This window comes from Hyperolius riggenbachi, chromosome 7 (genome assembly GCF_040937935.1).
Source record: "Hyperolius riggenbachi isolate aHypRig1 chromosome 7, aHypRig1.pri, whole genome shotgun sequence".
In the NCBI taxonomy this organism is placed as follows: Eukaryota; Metazoa; Chordata; class Amphibia; order Anura; family Hyperoliidae; genus Hyperolius; species Hyperolius riggenbachi.
This window is the reverse complement of record NC_090652.1, coordinates 156683518-156706548: the sequence shown is the minus strand read 5'-3', so window position 1 is coordinate 156706548 and position 23031 is coordinate 156683518. Positions and strand designations below refer to the sequence as shown.

Below are 23031 nucleotides of genomic sequence, written 5' to 3'. Positions count from 1 at the left end.
TTTTTGGTGTGGGAGGTAAACAGTTAATTTTAAATGTAATAATGTGGGTTTATTTTAGTAAAAAAAAAAAATGTATGTAGAGGTAGTTTTTCCAAAAAGCCTTAGGAGGACCGGAAACTTTTTTTTGTTAGAAAGACAGCGGTTTTTGATAATGTTCCAATTCATTGATCTCCGGGATAACGGGGGACCACATGTGCAGGCGACCGCGAGCGGGAGTGCGCAACAGCGCGCAGCATCCCTACAGCAGCCACCTGGATGTGACAATCACGTCCAGGCGGCATAAATGGTTAAGGTTGGTTCCCACTTGCGTAGAAAATGTCCCCATTTGGAATGTTTCCTTTACTTCCGCCCAATGCAGGAAGTGATCCCTATTGTTAAAAATAGGATCCATTTCCAATGAAAGCCGATAACAACGGACAGCGAACCGCGATAGACTTCAATAGGGAGGCGAACTTTGAAAACTAGAAACATTTATACTGGCCACAAAAGTGATGGAAAAGATGTTTCAAGGGGTCTAACACCTGGAGGGGGGCATGGATGAGTGGGATAGACTCCAAAAGTCCCGGGGAAAAATCTGGATTTGACGAAAAGCAGCGGTTTATGGGCAGAAATCACATTAAATGCTAAATTGCAGGCCTAAAGTGCTTTCAAACATCTTGCATGTGTATGCATCAATCAGGGAGTGTAATTAGAGTACTGTTTCACAATGACACACCAAACTCACTGTGTAACGCACCGCAAACAGCTGTTTGCGTAGTGACGTCCCTGCTGGACTGGTGCGCAGCATGGCCAGAGTGCAGGCCGTGGCGGGGTTCAAGCCCATATGGTCACCGGGCTGTGGTAGCTCAATGATAGGACAACGGTGAATGTCCAGCTGATCAAATTTGGTCTGTCCACAATGAAGCAACGACCTTATTATCTTTGGTGTGCCACCCCCCGAGACAATCATATAGCCGGCGGTCATTGCTTCATTGTGATACGCAAGCCCCTTCACCGTGGCAAGATAATGATCACAAAGGGGAATGGGCACATGTACATGCCTTTTGTTTTGTTGTTGCAGCTGCACTGCAGCCAGAAAAATAAGGCATGCATGTACACGCAGCAGAAAAATTAGTATAGCGGCCGCTGCTAGCAGCGGCCTAAAAAATTCAGGAATCCGCCTGGAGTCCTGGACCCTGTTGGTGGTGGCGGAGAGGGCAGTCAAGTGGCCGGCGGGCGGAGGTGCAGTGTGGGGACTGACTTAGTCTTCGGGCGGACAGTAGCCATCCGGGATCCATGCCTTATTCATTTTGATAAAGGTGAGGTACTGAACACTTTTGTGACTTAGGCGACTTCTCTTCTCAGTGACAATGCCTCCAGCTGCGCTGAAGGTCCGTTCTGACAGGACGCTTGGGGCAGGGCAAGACAGAAGTTGGATGGCAAATTGGGACAGCTCTGGCCACAGGTCAAGCCTGCGCACCCAGTAGTCCAAGGGTTCATCGCTGCTCACAGTATCTACATCCACACTGAAGGCCAGGTAGTCGGCTACCTGCCTGTCCAGGCGTTGGTGGAGGGTGGATCCGGAAGGGCTAACGTGAGGCATTTGAGTAAAGAATGACCGCATGTCCGACATCACCATGAAATCACTGGAGCGTCCTGTCCTTGCCTGCGTGGACATGGGAGAAGGATTATTGGCAGTGGTACCTTTATTGCGTTGTGCTGTGACATCACCCTTATACGCATTGTAATTCATACTTGCCAGCTTGTTCTGCATGTGCTGCATCCTTTCTGCTTTCAGGTGACTTCGCAATATGTCCGCCACTTTGTGCCTATACCGAGGGTCTAGTAGCGTGGCCACCCAGTACAGCTCATTCCCCTTGAGTTTTTTATACGGGGGTCTTTCAACATGCTGGACAACATGAAAGACGCCATCTGTACAAAGTTGGATCCAGATGTACTCTCCATCTCCTCTTGCTCTTCCTCAGTGATGTCCTCCCTCTCCCCCCAGCCATGAACAATACCACGGGAACGTTAAGCAGCACAAGCCCCCTGCGATGCCTGCTGCGGTTCTTCTTCTGCCGCCGCCTCCTCCTCCTCCAAAGAAACACATTCCTCATCATCCGAGTCTGACTCCTCTTCCCCACACGACTCTTCTTCCTCCTCCTCCACCCTCTGTGCCGCCGCAGGTGTAGAGGAAACATCTGGTTCTGATGTAAATTGCTCCCATAACTGTTCCTGCCATAACTGTTCCTCTTCACGCTCCTCCACAGCTTGATCCACCACTCGGCGCACGGCACTCTCCAGAATGTAAGCGTATGGGATCAAGTCGCTGATGGTGCCTTCACTGCGACTCACCAGGTTAGTCACCTCCTCAAACGGCCGCATGAGCCTGCATGCATTTTCCAGTTTTGGGGCCAGAACATCCCCATCTCCCCAGATTGTGTCCTACTGAAATTGTAGAGGTACTGGGTGACGGCTTTCTCCTGTTCTAGCAGGCGAGAGAACATGAGCAGGGTCAAATTCCAGCGAGTTGGGCTATCACATATCAAGCATCTCACCGGCAATGGCAAGTTGTTTCTCCGCTGAATGTATGCAAAGCGTGCCATGGCCGTGTAAGACCGCCTGAAATGCCCACACAACTTCCTGGCCTGCTTCAGGATGTCCTTTAAGCCTAGGTACTTTGACACAAATCTTTGAATGACTAGATTCAGCACATGTGCCATGCAGGGTACATGTGTCAGCTTTCCCAAATTCAAAGCGGAAAGGAGATTACTGCCGTTGTCACACACCACATTGCCGATCTATCTCCAGCTGGTGCGGGGTCAGCCACTGATACACCTGTTTGTTAAGAGCAGCCAGGAGAGCTGCCCCAGTGTGACTCTCCGCTTTGAGGCAAAGCATGTCTAAGATGGCGTGACACCGTCATGCCTGGCATGCAGCATAGGCCCTGGGGAGCTGGGGCTGTGTAGCTGGAGAGGAGATCGCGGCACCAGCCAAGGAGGAGGAGGATGACGACAGCGAAGAGGATGTAGCAGGAGGAGAGGAGGTGGCAGGAGGCCTGCCTGCAAGCCGTGGAGGTGTCACAATTTGGTCCGCTGCACAGCCACGTACTTACTGCTTGCCATCGGTCACCAGGTTGACCCAATGGGCTGTGTAAGTAATGTAGCGGCCCTGACCATGCTTGGCAGACCAGGAATCCGTGGTCAGGTGGACCCTTGACCCAATGCTGTGTGCCAGAGATGACACCACTTGCCTCTCCACTTCACGATGCAGTTTGGGTATCGCCTTTTTAGAGAAATAATTGCGGCCTGGTATCTTCCACTGTGGTGTCCCAATGGCCACAAATTTATGGAAGGCCTCTGAGTCCACCAGCTTGTATGGTAACAGCTGGCAAGCTAACAGTTCCGCCATGCCAACTGTCAGATGCTGGGCAAGGGGGTAGACTGGCAAAAATTGGCTTCTTCCGCTCAAAGATTTCCTTCACGGACACCTGGCTGCTGTGGGCAGAGGAGCAGGAACCGCTCAAGGTGAGAGGCGGAGTGGAGGAGGGTGGCTGTGAAGATGCAAGGTAGAAAGCGGCTGAAGATGCTGCACCTGAAGGAGGAAGAGGAGAAGGATGGTGGCTTTTGTGTGCTGCTTTTGCTAAGGTGCTCTTCCCATTGCAGTTTGTGCCTTTTCTCCAGGTGCCTTCGTAAGGCACTTTTCCCTACGTGAGTGTTGGCCTTTCCACGACTCAATTTTTGGAGGCAGAGAGAACAGATGGCTTTGCTCCGCTCTGAGGCAGACACACTAAAAATTTCCAAACTGCTGAGCCCCCCTGGGGTGATGGCACTATGGTGGCCTCAGCAGCTGACGTTGAAGGGCCTGTTGGCTGGCTTTCCATAGGTGGCAATACATGGCGCCGGACACTGCCACCAGCTGTTTCTGATGACGAGCTCCCCCTGCTTCTTTTAGCAACTCATCTCCTCCTATTCCTCTCTGACTCCCCCTCTGAACTGTCCCCCTGTTCATCTCCTCTATTGGGAACATACGTGGGATCCGTATCATCGTCATCATTAGAATCATCCTGCCCAGCTTTGCTTGCCTCAGACACCTCCAAAACTGCACCAACAGCAGGCACTTCTTAATCCTCATCATCACACGTTACGTCTATAGTGTCGCCTAACTCACACATATGAGGTGGTGTAACTTGCTTAGCTCCTTCATCTTGTTGTTGCAGTAGTGGCTGGGAATCAGTGATTTTACCACCAAATAACTCCTGCGAAGTGTCAAATGCAGCAGATGTGGTGCTTCTAGTAGCGCTGGTGGCTGTGGGAGATGAGGTGTTCTGTGTTAAATAGTCAACCACGTCCTGACAATATTGGGAGTTGATGGCACATGCTTTCTTCTGAGAACTGTACTTTGGGCCAGGGCCGCACGAAATCACATCAACACGACCTTGCATAGACCTGCCAGTGCCGGGTGGCCTTCTTATGGGTCTGCCTCTACCTCTTCCTCTACCTAATTTGTCAGTTTTGTCCATATCAGAGGGGATGAAGTGAAAGTATGCACTGACTTAACTAATACAAAGTGCAGTCACACAGGTGCAGTTAACAGGTATGCACAGAGTGGCATATCACACTGCATGCACTCATGTAGGTAGGTGGGTGCACTGAACACAACAGGTAGGTATATGCAGTGATGAGGTGGGTTTACTGAACACAAAAGGTAGGTATATGCAGTGATGAGGTTGGTTCACTGAACACAACAGCTAGGTATATGCTGTGATGAGGTGGGTTCACTGAACACAACAGCTAGGTATATGCTGTGATGAGTTACCCGTTACCCGCTGGCAGGAAACCTGGCCCTGTGACTTGCTAATTAAGCCAGAGGTGTAAAACTCAGTTTGTTCAAGCTGATCTCACACTCAGATGTTAATTAACAAACCAAGAGTCTTTTCAGAGCCAAGGAAGCTAATCCCAGCAGGAGGCAGACTTGGCGGAACCATTCAGCCAGAATAGGAAAGCATGGAGTTATGATCTTTATGCATGTTTTAGAAATACCATTCATAGGAGAGATGTGGAAGTTATCTCATTCTGTTTCTCCGGATCTTGTGAGTATTTTGATATTAAATTGGGGTCACTGACATAACCAGAACTCGAGGTACGCCACTGTTTTGTAACCGGGCATGCAAACATGCCCAAGTTTGGTATCATGTGAACTGGCATATTCTGAGGAATATGAATATGTGATGGTCATGCGTGTGCGGAACGCGTAAGCCGAGATATGACAAATGTCATATTTGGTGGGCATGGGAAACCCACCCAGGAGCTTAACCGCCCCTGTCCAGCCTGAGACTCCATCCAAAGATGGGGGTCAGTCAAAAGTGTTTGCGAGGGACTCCTCCCTCACTCCTCCACATTTCACCTTCATGGGAGCATGCTTCCACTTTGAGGAACAGTGGCGGCCATCTTGTCTGAACTTTGCTCGTAACTGAACTGAACTGAAACCAAGAACCTTATGATTTTCCCAGAAAGGACATCTTTCCACGAACTAAGTATTTTCTCCCGTTTTATTTTTCATACTGGCTATTAATGTTTCTATGATTGTTTATTGTAATAATTTTCTGTATATATTAATTATTTATATTGCATTTCAATAAACTGACGCTATCGTCAGTTGTTTGTCCAGCTACCCTATTATTCAGCCACACACAGAAACTGAACCCGGGTCTCTGAAGAGAAGCTACTAATCTCACTAGCTAGACAGAATAGAGTGTGTTTAACCGTTTTTATTTGCAGGTCTAGACTTAGCCAGTCAGTGGGCTCCTCTGTACCATGGTAACAGAGGTGGTGGCAGTTATAACCTGAAATAGTGTGTAATTTGTAATTACCGTAATTCACAGGCTCCCTTCTAGTCGGTCTGCTGCCAAAATTCCAGCGGTTTCTGCACACCGCCTGCAACCACAGCTTGCATAGTCTGTGTGCTGAAGCCGATTGGAAGGCAATTTGCGTTCCGGCCATTAGGGGTCCTGTGACGTTAGGAATTATGCTGTGATGAGGTTGGTTCACTCAACACAAAAGGTAGGTATATGCAGTGATGAGGTTGGTTCACTGAACACAACAGCTACGTATATGCAGTGATGAGGTGAGTTCACTGAACACAACAGCTAGGTATATGCAGTGATGAGGTGGGTTCACTGAACACAACAGCTAGGTATATGCAGTGATCAGGTGGGTTCACTGAACACAAAAGGTAGGTATATGCAGTGATGAGGTTAGTTCACTCAACACAAAGGGTAGGTATATGCAGTGATGAGGTGGGTTCATTCAGCACAAAAGGTAGGCATATGCAGTGATGAGGTGGGTTCACTTATCACAAAAGGTAGGTATATGCTGTTATGAGGTGGGTACGCTCAACACAAAAGGTAGGTATATGCAGTGATGGGGTGGGTTCACTGAACACAACAGCTAGGTATATGCTGTGATGAGGTGGGTTCACTGAACACAACTGCTAGGTATATGCTGTGATGAGGTGGGTTCACTCAACACAATAGGTAGGTATATGCAGTGATGAGGTGGGTGCACTGAAAACAAAAGATAGGTATATGCAGTGATGAGGTGGGTTCACTCAACACAAAAGTTAGGTATATGCAGTGATGAGGTGGGTTCACTCAACACAAAAGTTAGGTATATGCTGTGATGAGGTGGGTTCACTCAACACAAAAGGTAGGTGTATGCACTGATGAGGTGGGTTCACTAAACACAACAGGTACTAGGTATATGCAGTGATGGGTATTACAATGTGCACCTGCTGTCACACACACAGGTAGTCACTGAATGTGCTGGGCCTGGCTGGCAGTGGCACACACACAGTATAAATTAGCAAGGCTGTCTATGCAACACAAGTGTCAGTGGGACACACAGAAAAAAAAATAGATCACAAGAACAAGATTAGCTCTCATAAGAGCTGTTGTGGGGTGCTATTTTAGCAATAAGAATCAGCCAGGAACAAGCTACCTTCTCTCACTATTGCAGGCACACGAGTGAGTGTAATGGCCAGCAGAGCCTGCCTTATATAAGGAGGGGAGTGGCTCCAGGAGAGAGTGTAGCCTGATTGGCTACAATGTGCCTGCTGACTGTGATGTAGAGGGTCAAAGTTGACCCTAATGGTTCACTATGGGGGCGAACCGAACTTCCGGAAAAGTTTGCGTTCCATGAAGAACGCGAACCACCGGAAGTTCGCCTGGAACCGTTCGCCGGCAAACCGTTCGAGCCATCTCTAGAGGTGGAGGGGGGGGGGGGAGGGAGAAGGGAGGAGAATAGAAAAAAATGATGGGAAAAATTTTTTATGGCCCTTGTATGTGTATGGTGAATTATTGGTAAGAATGAAAAGGTGAGAATAGAAACCAATACTCAGCATTGTTAGCTTTGTCCTCTGTGGTACTGACATATATTACAGCAAATTGTCAATAGAGAAAAATAAACCAAAAAAAACAAAAACCTTATGCCCCAATTACACTTAATCAGTTAGTACGCATTTTTTTTCTTCTCGATAGCAGTACATTGTGAAAAATATTTCAGTTAAAATGTGTTAAGTGTGAACTGTGCCATAGGATACATGGGCATCATTTTGAAAATCAGTTGTCCTTTCAGTTATAACTGAGAGCAACTGATTTAGGGCCTGTTTCCACTACACACAGATTGGATGCAGAATGGATGCAGAATGGATGCAGAAAAACTGACTCCAATGAATGCCTATGGGAAAATCTGCATCAGAAAAATCGCGTTTAGTGGAAACATGCCCATAGGCCTTCATTGGAGTGAGTTTTTCTGCATCCATTCTGCTTTCAATCTGCATGTAGTGGAAACAGACCCTAAGTGTAAACAAGGCCTAATTCTGTGATTTTGCTGGTTCACTTAAAAAGGTCCTGGAACTACTTACCACCAATACATTTCCACACACTCCATTTTTCAGGACCGATACCACTGATATTGTATTTGTTGTGTTATAAGCAGGAAAACCACGGCAGCTGGTATCCCTCAGGTGTATATTGTTGGGGTTTAGATTAAGCATTTGCAGCTGGCACTTTTCGAATGATGCCTCTATTTCTTGATTGCCACAATGTAGTTCGGGCCGCAAATCTTGCAGGGCTATAAGTGAAAAAAAAAAGATTAATGGTTTCATTAGGAGTACAGATAACATGAGTACTGTAGATATTTCATACCTTTTAAAAATGTGAGACACTTTTATTACAAAGGCATTCATTTAAAGAACACCTTGCCACACAAGAATACTAGGAAAGCAATCTGCACTTTAAAGTAAGTAATTCTATAATTTAGATGTTGCATGTAAAATATACCTTAATCAGACTCATTTTATGTAGATCTGCCTTTTGCTATAGGAATACTCATTCAGATTCGGGAATGTCAATTTCAGCATTTCCCTTCAGAAATCAGCATTTCCGAATTAGACTCAGAAAACGGAATTTGTATTTCTGAGGAAATCCGATTCACTGCAACTCAGTAATTTTAGCCCTATCAGAAAACTCGGAGCCATTGGGACAATCAGAGAATGCAGAAGTTTTCAGCGAAAATCAGATTAATTTACCGCAGTAATTTTAGAACAATCACAAGACTCGGATACTACAGTGTATTCCTGAGTCTGCTGACTGGCTTAAAGGGATACTGAGCTGAACTTACTCAGGGCTTCTAATGGTCCCCTGCAGACATCCTGTGTTGGCGCAGCCACTCACCGATGCTCCGGCCCCGCCTCCAGTTCACTTCTGGAATTTCTGACTTTAAAGTCAGAAAACCACTGCGTCTGCACGCCCGTGTCCTCGCTCCCGCTGATGTCACCAGGAGTGTACTGCGCAGACACAGACCATACTGGGCCTGCGCTGTGCGCTCTTGATGACATCAGCAGGACCGAGGACACGGCAACGCAGGCGCAGTGGTTTTCAGACGTTAAAGTCTGAAATTCCAGAAGTGAACCGGAGGCGGGGCCAGAGCATCGGTGAGTGGTAATTTCGCGAATTACACTAAATTTCACTTAATCATAAGTTGGTCATTACGCTCATCACTATGTGTGACACTCCACTGCCCACTGAAACCCAGAGCTGTGTGCACACTACTGCTGTTGCCTAATTAAGTTATACGCACAGAACCACTCCAGTGCATTATTATTTTACTGTATTCTGATAGTACTATTGCATTTCTCTGTTTGAGACACTCCACAGCCCACTGACACCTAGAGTTGTGCATAATGTGATTCCTGCCCTTTAGGGAATAAAACCCGACTTTGTCTCAACTCCGTAATTGTTTGGTGAGACTTTTGGCATGGATGCCTGTCTGGCATGCCCCTATTATAGTGTTAGACCCTTTAAAACAACGTTTTCATCAATTTTGTGGCCAGAAACAGTCTTTGTAGGTTTTAAAATTTGCCTGCCCATTTAAGTCTATGGCAGTTCGCCAGATTCACCTGTTTGCAAATAGTTTTTCGAAGTTTGCATTAGCCGTTGGCAAACACAAAATTCTATGTTCGCGACATCTTTAGCTAAAGCTAAAAGATTATACTAAACCAAAATACCTGAAAGGAAAAAGGAATACCAACAACCTATGCTCTATGCAGAACACAATCTCCCTCTCTATCTACTATAATGTTCTCAGAGGCCTGGAACCCACTACAAATTGCAAATCACTAGCGCAATTGCTAACATTTTTAATTAGCATTTTGTAAGCGATTTTATGAGCCTTTTTACAGCTGTTTTGGAAGCGATTTTAAAAAGTATAAGCTTTTTGCCAGCGATTATGTAGTGATTTGCAGTTAGCGATTTTAATTCTGATTGGTCCTTTCAATGTATCATAATTTGTTTTACAGTTTGCTTTGCAGTAATTCAAAATCACACTCAAATCGCTATGTGTAGCTATTTATGAGCTATTTGCCAGCGCTTATATACTTTACATTGAAGAGCAAACGCTCCCAAAATTCTGCATGTCCATTTTGCTAATAGCAATCGCTTTTGTGGAATTTGTTACACTTATTTACATTGACAGAGCATTTAGGTAAAGCGCTTGGGATTTAAAGTGCTCCCTAAAGGCTCAAAAAAAATCACTCTAGTGGGTTCCAGCCCAGAGTTGAATATCAGCTCTCTCTGTACTCAAAGTACGATAATAGCTTTTTTTAATGAGTTTATACTATTTATTTAGGAAGTAAAAATAGTGCATTAAAATATAGAAAAATGTCAAAAACAATTCAAGTTGGAAGTAAAAGTCCTATTTGGAAATTAAGAGTCCAGTGGTAAGATGTCATCCTGTGACTGTGGTAGATCCGCTTGACTATGATGTTAAATTAAAAGGCAATGTACAAGCCTTGAGCGATTGTTGTTATAGGTTCAGGCCATGAAGGAGTCGATAGCCCCCACCCAAAATAAGTGGAGACCTTTTAGCCCACAGCATGGAGACAATTTTTAGACATAATCATAAATATGCATGTAATTTCCCCTGAACCGGTCTTACCAATTGTATACCAGCAAGATCATGAACTATGCATACTTACGCACAGATATGAAACATGAATATGATATAGCATTCCATACTAGATAAATGAAATAACCCCTTTCTCACATTTGCTGTAATTAAATAACTCTACTTAAATCAATACAGTTGTTTTATGATTCATATATTACCTTCCAAAGCAGTTTGGAACAATTTTTCCTTAAAGAGGATCTGTAACATCAAAACATCCCCTGGGGGGTACTCACCTCGGGTGGGGGAAGCCTCCGGATCCTAATGAGGCTTCCCACGCCATCCTCCATCCCTCAGGGGTCTCGCTGCAGCCCTCCGTGAAACATGACGTCAATATTTACCTTCCCGGCTCCTGCACAGGCGCTCTGACCGCTGTCGGCTCCGAAGTAGGCGGAAATACCCGATCGCCGTCGGGTCTGCTCTACTGCGCAGGCGCAAGTTTCCGGCGCCTGCGCAGTAGAGCGGACCCGACTGAGATCGGGTATTTCCGTGTAGTTCGGAGCCGAAAGCAGCCACAGCGCCCCCGCTGTAGCCAGGGGATGTTTTTGATGTTACAGATCCGCTTTAAGGAAAAATTGTTCTTTAAAGCAGACTCAAACCAAACATTTTTTTAATTCAAAATATTTAGTTGCACCACTCTGACACATACAAAGATAAATAATCACTCCTTTGAGCCTATGAGCATTTCAGTGCATGCTTTTCACCCTTCTCTTTTCATAACTAGGGTTATACAGGTGGCAGCCATTACTTCCGAACTTAGTAGGAGGTTTTAGATCATGGGTGTGTTTGTCATCAGCTACCCTCAGGGGCGTCGTCTATGTGAAATCTCACACAAGCTGCGATCACTTCCTCTGTGACATCATCAGTAGCAGCCTGTGTTTTGTTTTTATCTCCTCCACTACTCTGCTGGATTCTGTCCCGGCAATATGAAAGAAAGGGAGGGGTTCCACCAATAAATGTAAAATAGTAAAATAAAATAAAATAGTTTATATTTGTCATCATGCAGCTGAAAAAAGGCTGCTATTTATTATTATAAGTTAGAAAATAGATTTTATTTCTGAAATCTTGTATTTTTAATTTGGGTCCACTTTAAGATCTACATTCTAACGTTGTGTATTATACAAGCAGTAATTCTCTGCATGCTGACTCTCAAGGTGATCTGTTAAATGTGCCAGGCGAGTTAGAATTTGCCAGAAATCAGTAGCAATAATTTCAAAATTGGACTAGCTAGTAACTTGTGTGTGATGATGGAGACTGGGAAACTCACATGAAATTAGTTTTAATCAATTCGAATTGCACTAGACCTTCTTCATATATACTATACCTGAACCATTAGATATTTTCCTACAGTAGCAGCCATAGCGTCCACCAACAAATTTACATTCTTCATCTTCGGCACACATACAGTTATCTGCTGCTGTGGCTGGATCTGAAATGTAATTGTATAGTTATGATTATACATTTTTATAGCACTAGTAAATGTCCACAAAAGAGAGCAGCTCTCCTCTTTTTTGTATATTTATTAAAAAACACTCACCTCAAACCACAGAACCTGAAATTAGAAAAGGCTATGTGCACTCCTCAATGACCTATTTTACGGGCAAGGGGGGCGGGGGTGTTCTACTATTATCACCAGGCGTAAAAAGTGAGGGTGATGTGCTAAACTGCTCACAAGGAGGTTAGGATTGCAGCACTTATTATGTATTATTGGGAGGGGAGGGAATAGTGGTTGGTTGTGTAGTGGAGGATGTGGGATCCCCCTTTAATTCTGATATTTAGCAAATACTGTATTTCAGCAAGAGTGAACATCAATAAACATGGTTAAATGTTCTTTGTACTTACCTGTGCAATACCCAGAATAGTAGAATGGTGTCCCACTAAATTTATAGACATGATATCCACCACGACAGGCTTTAATCTTTATATATGTTGTCGAGTAGCAGCAGGAGCCATATTCATTTGTACACCCAGTACTATTTACAATCCCATCTGAAACATCTGGGTGCTGTCCACTTAACCAAATAGGGGACCTGGCATAGCAATAACCTGGAGAGGGACAAAATTCTGGCATACGATTTCCTCCACTTCCTGTGAAACGGTACCACCCATACAGTGAACTGTCACTTCGACCATAGGAGTAGTAATAGTAATAGTAAGAATAATAATCATAATAGTTGGTGCTTCGGGTAGGATCATTAAGGGTTGTATAATTGTAACATGGGTCAAGACACAAATGAGATCCATTTGATTTTATGCATTCTCTGGCAAATCCACATACACCTTTTGTGCATTCATCCACTTCACAGTGATATCCATCTCCAAAATATCCAGGAGGACAGTAGCAGTAGTAGTATCCATCATGGTTGGCACATGTGGCTAAAGGATGGCAGCTGTTTAGGCTTGAGCTGGAGCACTCATCAATGTCAACACAAGTTTTGTTCTCCATTTTGTAGCCATTAGAGCAAACACAGTTGTAGGAGCCATAGGTGTTGATACAATAGCCATTATTGCAAGGATTCATCCCGGAGTAATAGTAATTACATTCATCTATATCATAACAGTAATATCCATCTCCACTAAAGCCATCATTACAGACACAGGTGTATGAACGTAGGTTCTTTTTACAAGAAGCATTGATGCCACAGCCTGAGCAGACTTTGGGAAAAAAAAATCATAATAGGTTTTATTGCACTGTTAAAGCTTTGGAAAAAAGAATATAAAAGAAAATCAGTAAACAGGTAGCCAAGTTAATCATATACTCAGAAATGTGAGAACAAAGGTAACTGATTTCATTTGTTTTTTTTGTTTTGTTTTTTTATAACAATGCAAGAGAGGAAGTTCTAAAGATGATAAAACACTCTTGCACAATCAAGATTATTATTATCTAGGGAAAATGAGGATTTAATCTTAAAATACACTTGAAGTTATTACAAATAAAACATTAGATACTTACCAAAGGATTTGTGGATCTTTTGTTAGTTCAGTGTCCAGTCTCCAGTGAGTTGTAATGAAGGACCCAGCGCTAGAGCGATGGGCTCGACTAGGATACTGGAAGCACCTGGACTATTCAACTGAGGTAAGTATTTAACTTTATATTTTTTTCTGTTCGCTTCAAGTGTACTCTAACCTTCTTAGTGGTAATCGCGAGTCAGGCTTGGGCCAGAAATCTGCAGCTCAGAGCGGTAGCCCCCAGCTGGATCCATGGGAGGAGTGTAATGTGCAGGGCTGCCACAGATCTATCTAGCGGTATGATTTTTAGGGTCTAAAAGCTTGTGAAAACAAAAGATTGCACTGCTTTCAAAAGCTAAAATCCAGAAATAATCATAACACCAGGGAGGTAAAGCCTTGGTTTGCCAAGGATGCTAACTGCTGAATGATCCAGCATACAGGATCTTTAAGTGACATATGGAAGAGGGGGCTGCACATGGAATGGCAGGAGGCTGATGCACAGGAAAGTCAGTCACATAAAAGTTGGCTTAGAGATGAAAAAAGCATAAACCTGGCCTGGAGTAAATGTTGGTACAGTTGCCAACAGTAAAAATAGTAAGCCCTCAGAGATGAATAAAAATAGCTATAAACATTTTCCAGCCAAAACTGATATGTCGCAGGGCCGGCCCTAGACTATTTGTCGCCTGAGGCAAAAAAAAAAATTCCGCCGCCACCCCCCCCCACCCATCTGGGGTGCCGCCGAGCTGGAGGGGTAGCTGGCAGGACGGGGGTATTGGGCCTAGCGGCGGGGAGGGGGTCGTACCCCCCCCCTCCCTCGCCTGGGTCCCCCGAACTGCGCTACCCTCCAGCCTTAAATACAAGCAGCCGCTATGTGTAAGAGGAACGGGCGGGGAGGACACTCACCTCTTCCCAGCGTGCGCTCCACTGACGTCACTTCCTGCAGCGTTGCAGGAAGTGACGTCAGTGGAACGCACGCTTGGAACGAGGAAGAGGTGAGTCCTCCCCGCCCGTGCCTCTTACACATAGCGGCTGCTTGTATTTAAGGCTGGAGGGGAGCGGAGCACGGGGGACCCAGGCGAGGGAGGGGGGGTCCGACCCCCCTCCCCGCCGCTAGGCCCAATACCCCCGTCCTGCCAGCTACCCCTCCAGCTCGGCGGCCGGCTCCCCGCACCCACGGACGGGTGGGTGCCGCCCCTGGAATTTTGCCGCCTGAGGCAAAAGTTTCACCCCGCCTCATGAGCGGGCCGGCTAACAAAGCGGAGTCTGAGGCACTGACTGCCAAAGTGCTCACAAGCAGGACTGTAGGTTCATCATCAGCTGAGTACGTTGCTTGCTAATGAAATTTAAGCTTTTTTTCTGGTGAATATTTTCTATCTTTATGAAAAAGAAGACTAATGCGCTTGTGTTCATTTTTCAGCAATGCATATCAGCCAGTACCATTGGTTTGTTTCTGAAAAATGCACAAAATTGCACTTTCTGAGGAATCACAGGCAATATAAGGTTTCTATAAAATCATAAATATAAATGGATTCACCTGTGACCCCACAGTTTGAAAATTAAATATATGTAGTTGTACTTATACATAACAAAAATGGCCATTTAGTAAGATAAAATAAATTTTCATACGGTTTAAAATATACTTACCAGTACTTGATATGTTGCCTGTCAAAGACAAAGAGAAGGGTAGTTAAAATCACATAAATCTTAAGAACATAATATAAATAAACTGCTCAGGAGAAGGAGAGAGAGGAGAGGAGACAGGCACTGCAGTCAACTGTTTAAACACTTCCTTGCTGCAGTGTCAACCTAATAACCTCTCTACCCAAAATAATATAAATAAATATGAAATATTTTGTTATTAAACAGTTTTCTTCTATAGGAATTTAAAATTTCTATGTAAACACAGGAGCGTCACAAAATCAAGTGGAGTCACAAATGTTAACTCATGATTTATCTCTCCTTATCTGTTTATTAAAACGTCTTGCTTATCTGTTTTTGTGATTAATTGATCTTCTTTTCTTTATATCTCATGAATTATCTCTTGCTGGCAGGGGTGCTCATTCGGATTTTGCAAAATTGAAATCTCCGTATTTCTGATCGGAAATCCATATTTCTAAGCTTAACTCAAAAAGCGGAAATCGGATTTTGACAGAAATACCACATTACCACCACGGATGGTCGTAGTCAGCCAACTTCGCTACACTGGAAATAGTTTTACGCAATTACGCTTCGCCAAACTACGGCTTTGAAATCAAATATTCGCTTTGTATGCATTTCGTAGACTACGCATAAAAATACGCAATTAAGTGCAAAGCTCAATGTATACGGATGCGTATGCCCGCATGCAGAAAATGTTACGTATTAATTCCTCTGTAATTGCTTGTACCGGGAACTCTATGCGTACATTCCTCTTTCCAATGCGTAATTTGTAAGCATACAATTGCACGCGGAACATTAGACGCGAGTAACGCATTCTTAGTTCACTACGCAATACACATGTTAACTATGCATAGTGGGCGTACGCGTAAGCGTAGTTTTGAAACTTCACCTACTAACTACGATGCGTAGATGCGAACTACGATGCGTAAATTCGCACTGGCGTAGTTTCTGCTCATCCCTGATTACCACAACTTAGTAATGTCAGACCAATCACAGAACTCAGAACTTGGACATAATTCGAAAATCAGATTTTTGGGGAAATGCTGCATTACAGAAACTCAGTAATTTTAGACCAATCACAAAACTCAGAAGCATTGGACCAATCAGAGAATGCAGCACCAACTGGAAACTTTTTGGCCCATCAGAAAATGCAAATAAATGACCAAAAAAGGCTACTTGGAAATCGGAACTCAATCAGAAGAAATTGGAAATTTGTGGAATCAGTATTTAGCATTGGCGGAAATCCGAACTCAATCAGAAGAAATTGGAAATCCGTGGAATCAGTATTTAGCATTGGCGGAAATCGGATTTCCAACCATCCCTGCTTGTTGGGCCACCGCATTTATGAAACTACAGTAAAGATGGCATGCATAAGTAGCACAAAACAATTTTGCTGGTACTTGCCAGTTACGAAGCATGCATTGCACAAATAGCAAAACTTGTATTACATTTTATTGCATTTGCAAAATGTGCATTATATTAGCCTCACAAACACTGTGTACATAGCAGGGGCTGTGCCATTTATCCAATGCTTTTTATGTATAGCGCATGTCAATTTTGTCCCAGTTATGTGAATATGGCCCCTTATCTGTTTATTTCCTGAATTAGTTCACCTTGTAGTGGAGAGAACAAATAATTAAGGTGAAATGATTCAAGAGAAAAGTTTTGTGCATCAACCCCAATATCTCACAATGCAAGAACCTTAGAATAGATACACTGCTCAAAAAAATAAAGAGAACACAAAGTTAAGACATAATAGATCTGAAAGAATGACATATTCTTATTAAATACTTTGTTCTTTACATAGTTGAATGTGCTGACAAAAAATAACACAAAAATTATCAATGGAAATCAAACTTATCAACCCATGGAGGTCTGGATTTGGAGTCACATTCAAAATTAAAGTGGGAAAAACACTACAGGCTGATCCAATTCTGATGTAATGTCCTTAAAACAAGACTAAATGAGGCTCAGTAGTGTGTGACCTCCACGTGCCTGTATGACTGGATGGTCTCCTGTAGTATCTCCTCCCAGACCTGGACTAAAGCATCCACCAACTCCTGATGCCCCAGAATTGGATTCAGGTCTGGGAAACGGGCAGGCCAGTCCATAGCCTTCATCTTGCAAGAACTGCTGACACACTCCAGCCACATGAGGTCTAGCATTGTCTTCAGGGTAGTTTCTAGGCTAAAATTCACCCAGGGGTAGGGGGGATGTTGTAAAAATTGCGGCCCAGTATAGGCTAGATAAGTAAGTGTCCTACCCCCATAGTGGAGGGTGGCGTCAGCCATGTGGAGGGCGGCCCTACTTCTCTCTGGGGCTGCCCTCCGTGCTCCCCACTCCGCTGCAGAGTTAGCACAGCAGGAAGCACTATATACAGCAACTTACCTCCCTGCGTTCCAATCGCTGATCACTTGCCACTGGTCTCCTCCTCTGCATAGCCGCTTATACACACTCTACTTCCTGCTAAACAGGAAGTAGAGTCTCCTCCTCTGCATAGCCGCTTATGCACATTCTACTTCCTGCTAAACAGGAAGTAGAGTGTGTATAAGTAGCTATGCAGAGGAGGAGACCAGCGGCAAGTGATCGGCGATTACTTGGCCGCTCAGCCTCTCTCTTCCACATTCTGGGTCTGAGATCCTTCTCGCTGTTGCTGCGTGCCGGGCTTGGAGACCTCAAATCAGCAGCTACCAGCAGTGGAGAGGAAAGCAGTGGCAGAGCATATACGTGATGTTCAGTCGTTGAGCCCGGCATGCAGCCCCAGACAGAGGGATCTCAGTGTGTGGAGGAGAGCGGCGGCTGCAGAGGACGGGGGAGGCCGGTGGAGGGGGGCAATTCCTGGCTACCTATACTAGCTCACATATGTCTGGCTAACTATACCTGGCTATCTATACTGGCCACATATGCCTGGCTTTCTATACTAGCCACATATGCTTGGCTACCTGCACTGGCCACATATCCCTGGCTACCTGTACTGGCCACATATGCCTAGCTACCTATACTGGCCACATATCCCTGGCTACCTGTATCGGCCACATATCCCTGGCTACCTGTACTGGCCACATATCCCTGGCTACCTGTACTGGCCACATATCCCTGGCTACCTGTACTGGCCACATATCCCTGGCTACCTGTACTGGCCACATATCCCTGGCTACCTGTACTGGCCACATATCCCTGGCTACCTGTACTGGCCACATATTCCTGGCTACCTATACTGGCCACATATCCCTGGCTACCTGTACTGGCCACATATCCCTGGCTACCTATACTGGCCAAATATATGCCTGGCTACCTATACTGGGGGCTGAGATATGCAAAGTTTACAATTATAAATGTTGGCAGATCTCTGGGGCTCGGTAAGTTTCAAAGTAGCTCGCGATTTGAGATGGGCATCCCTAATTTAGACACTCTGCTTATTATGCAAGCAGGTGAAATTTAGATGTACCCCTGGAAATGGGCTTTTGTATCTTTTAAAGCTAACCTGAGACAATCCGTTCACCTGCTATCAGCCCCGGTATTCCACCTTCAGTTGTATCAGTCGGACTCTTCTGTGAATGCACGTGTACCTGCTGCAGGTGCAGAATGCTATCGGCAACGGGAATGCAGCAGGTGCACGTGGCCAGGCCAGGCATGCGCAGAAGAGTCTGACTGACGTGACTGAAGGTGGATTACCTGGCCAATAGCAGGTGAACTGAGGCACCCGGGAGGACGGCAAGGAAAGCAATGGTGTTCATGAGGCTGGGTGAAGCCCCAGGTAAGTATGAATTATCCCCCCCCCCCCCCCCTTGTCTCAGGATCTATTTAGGCCTCTATGAACATTGATCTTATTTTGATGCATTACAATACAATATGAAACCAATTTCTTAAAGGACAACTATCAAAGAAAATGTCATTCTGTAAACCCCACATACCTATAGAGCTTTTAGCCAGTAACAATAGAAAGCTTTTAAGTCACTGTCAAAGGCAGGAATTTACCATATGGATAGGTGTCACTTCCCTGTCACTATTCAAAGAGGAATGATTTACTGTTTGTTTCTGCCCTGCCCACACATATTGCTTCCTCACAGATGATATGAGAACAGCTGAGAGATTTTTCAGGTACAAAGAAAGGATCTAAAGAGAAGGAGTCTTATTCTAGGTACACACGATGCAATTTTTTGACAGATTTACTGTCAGATCAACATGTCCGATCTGATTTTCGGTCTATTTTCATATCGATTTTCCATTCACTTCTATGGAAAATCGATCGTAAATCCAATTTGACATGTTGGACGCTTCTGTGGCAGCCAGATTATCATGATCAGCCCTGCTGAATGCTACCCAGGAGCCGGGACCCACCACAGAAATGGATACTACTGAACCTTTTTAACTGCAACACCTTGGCCAGCACTGCCAGATGCCAGCAATCAAGGTCCTCAGCAGCGTCAGCCATCACTTCAGGTTTCTTTCATGAAGAACTGGATCATCACTGCTTAATCTTGTCCTCCCTCTGTCCCAACCCCCTCAATGTCTCCTTAGGGATGATAGATGATTGCCAAGTGTGACTGGTGGCACCATAGCATGGCAGCCTCGGCTCTCGGCTTTCAGACATTATTCCCACCTCCTTCCAGAACCTGTATGAGCGAAAACCAATTCCGGGTACATCCCCCCTTGTACTTGGCAAAATAAATTATTCTGATTCTGAAATCTGTCAGAAATTTGCATGGGATGTACCTAGAATTACTTTATTCCTGTAATTGGATGATTACACCCTTCATTCAGAATGAGTTCTTCCTGGCTGTAATCTCTGTTTACTTTCAGAACTGTGAAGCAGACAGAGACACAGGAACAGGGTGCAGCTGATCAGTTATTTACACAGTATATTGATGCTATATCTCTGCTTTCTGTCATTCTGAAGACATTACAGTCACAGGATTACAGCCAGTGAAGATTATTTCTGGGTGGATGTTCTGGACACAATAGTAATGCCCACAGTTAAAACGGTTCTCTGTACATGTCATATTTTCTTCACATAAATATGAAAAGATGAAAAAAGATTTTGTATTGCTATTTGCTAGTAATTACTGGAAATATGTGTTAGCATTTAGAATTTTAACTTTGATAGTTTAAGTGTAATTCTATTTTGAATTCACATTCAACTTTTTCCTGAGAAGTAGATGTTAAGGGAAATTACTTACTGGATGATGAATTGTTATCTATTAGAAAAAAAAAGAAAATAGGTCATTATTTGTACTAGGGCATGACACCAACAATTATACATACACCACACAAATAATATTATCTTGCAGAGATGGTCAGTGAGATGCAAATTATTTTTGACTTGCATGTAGAGTTAGTACAAATTATATGCATCTTTAAATTGTCTCGATCAGATTACATTTCTTTACATGAAGGCTAATCTGTCTTGTGGCTACTTATATTTGGGGAGGAGATAATCTTGCTTCCTATACATGGGGGGAAGGGGGAGGGGTGTTAATCTGACTACCTATATTTAGGGGACTAATCCAGCTACTTCTATTTGGGGGGCTAATCTGGCTACCTATATTTAAGGGGGGGGGGGGCTAATTGGCTACCTGGGAGGGGGTAATCTGGCTCTTTATCTTTGGCAGGCTAATCTAGCTACTTATATATGGGGGGGAGCGCTAATCTATCTACCTATATTGGGATTTTTTCTTGGTACCCATACTAGAAGGCTACAGTACTTTATGCTGGTGGGCAAATCTGGTTACTTAAACTGGGGTACCTCTTTCTACTTTATTCTGTGGGGCTACCTTGGGCACAATGATACTTTAGTTTTGGGGGGTTTCGGGGGGGGGGGGCAAACAACATTTGATATGGACCCCTTGATTTCTAGCTATGCCCCAGATCAGAATCCTACTGAACTGTAGGTATTCATTTTGGCTGTGTCCTGGAAGCCAAATGATGCTGCATTACTGAGCTATGTTCAGCTACTGGGGCACAACCAAACTTCCTGTAGGAGTCAGGCTGAGTGCTGATTTTCATTTTGTGTTCCTGGCAAAATGAGGCTGAGTTCAGGAGTTCAGGGATGAAAGTAAGGTGACTTCAGAGAGATTTTAATAAATTCTTCAGGGTGTTTTCCATTTAGGCCTTTAAATATAATTTCATATAGGGAAGAAAAGAGCGCTCTCTAGTGCATTAACTATTTTAATGTAGCTTCATACGCAAAATGTAAAAATAAACTCACAATGTAAATAACATCGCATATCACACAACAAGTGTTTCATCACCGCTTCCTGCAGATGGAAAACCGAGTCTGGTCGCCTCAATACTGTGGCCAGCAGTGATTGGAATCCGGAGTTCCGGTAGCGCCAGCGGGAGGAGGAACACGGCGGAATCTCAGCAGCTGCCTGCGCCTATTGCGTCATTACGCGTTTCGGCGTTCAACGCCTTCGCCTTTTCTTCCCTACCTTTTTTCTGCCTACCAGCCATTTACTGTGGTCCCAGAGTAATCCAGGAGCAGCACTCAAAAGTGACTAACTACAGACCTTGTGGAGGTTCAAGTTTGAGCGCAGTGGAAATTTTGTTTTGTGAAATATAATTTCATGTTTGCCTGAAACAAATACCGTAGTATGCCATGTTTGATGAGTTTCACTCTTTGCTATTTTTTTTTCTTTTCATTTGTCCAGCTCTCTCTCTTTTCCCTTTTTATCTTTATCAGTGTTGCTAGTATGGCTTTCTTTTCCAGCTCCTCTTTCTGTCTGTTCCTCATCTCACTCCCCTTCTGTTTCATCTGTGCTAATCTTTCATGGTTTCCACTTTTCAGCATCTGATTGTTATGCATACTGTACCTTTAAATCCCAATACACGTAATGAATAATAATTTCCTGCATAGACGCTGATGCTCCAAGTTCCAAATACGGGACTGTCCACAGACAACAATAAACCCCAGATTTCTGATATGATACAATTAGTAACTGCAATTTCACCTAGATCAAAAAAAAAAATTGTAATGAGAGAAGGTATTTATTTTTGCTCTGAATATCCTTTTCCTGTAAGTAAAAGATTTCAATAAAGTTCATGGGTGATGCAAAAGGATCTTACATTTAGGGCTAGAAGCCTGTCGTTAAATAAAGAGGTTTTAAGAAATAAGTTCAAAACTATGTTCACATTGGGACATTGCATTGTGTTGGACAATATAATTTTATTGCTAATGAAATGCAATTACATTGTAATGGTACAATCACAGTGGCGCATTAGCAGTGCTGTGCAATGGATCCCTTGGATATCATATAACGTGAGGCATGCTGTGCACACAACGTGTGCATGTATAGTTGTGGTGAAGTACAGTTAATTAATCATTTTCATAAACTGTCTGCTTCACTATATGCATTGCACATTTAATGCACAATGCGACTTTTCTTCACTGTTTTATTGCAATCCTGTTTAACAAGATCAATGATTTTGCTTACATTAGCTTCTTCCAGCCCTCCATAGTCTCATTGCCCGTTTCCACTAGTGCCGTGCATGGCTGTAAGACGCGCAGCAGCACCTCCTGGTCTGCGGGAACGATGACGCATCCCATAAGCCGTGCCATGCACGGCTATGGGATTTGCAGCCTCCCGCATAGAAAATGATGGCAATGTCGGCCGAATCACTAAGGTAAGCGATTCGGCTGGTGGCACCATTGTTTCTCCGCGCGATTTGCCTGCGGGGAAACTCTGCGTATTTGGCCCGGTTTCTGCGCTAGTGGAAACGGGCTCTTAGCGGTCCCTTAGTGTCTTCTGGGTTGCCTCCGTTGTGGGAACTGGTATCAGAAGAAAAGTGAGTGTGGCACTCCTATATATTCATGAGGATCCGTGGGAGAAAATGGAGGATGTCAAAAGCATCCCGCACAGGGAGTCTCTTGCACGTACCTATCACTAATAGCCACTGACGTGTGCTCCGCATAAAGAGTAAGGAGGAAGTGTACCATGGA

The 23031-nt window shown here is 44.3% G+C and overlaps 1 protein-coding gene across 1 annotated transcript in view; it reads right to left on the bottom strand.

The window, feature by feature from the left end:
- The window catches only part of LOC137524666 (uromodulin-like), a 150850-nt gene that overhangs the window by 33743 nt on the left and 94076 nt on the right, over positions 1-23031 (bottom strand). Inside the window, exons 7-12 of the mRNA XM_068244794.1 lie at positions 21905-22042; positions 20273-20290; positions 15078-15095; positions 12327-13139; positions 11809-11913; positions 7903-8111 (exon numbers count right to left, since the gene is read on the bottom strand). Of these exons, the coding sequence (XP_068100895.1) occupies positions 7903-8111; positions 11809-11913; positions 12327-13139; positions 15078-15095; positions 20273-20290; positions 21905-22042 (1301 nt within the window). The remainder of the gene's footprint in view (positions 1-7902; positions 8112-11808; positions 11914-12326; positions 13140-15077; positions 15096-20272; positions 20291-21904; positions 22043-23031) is intronic.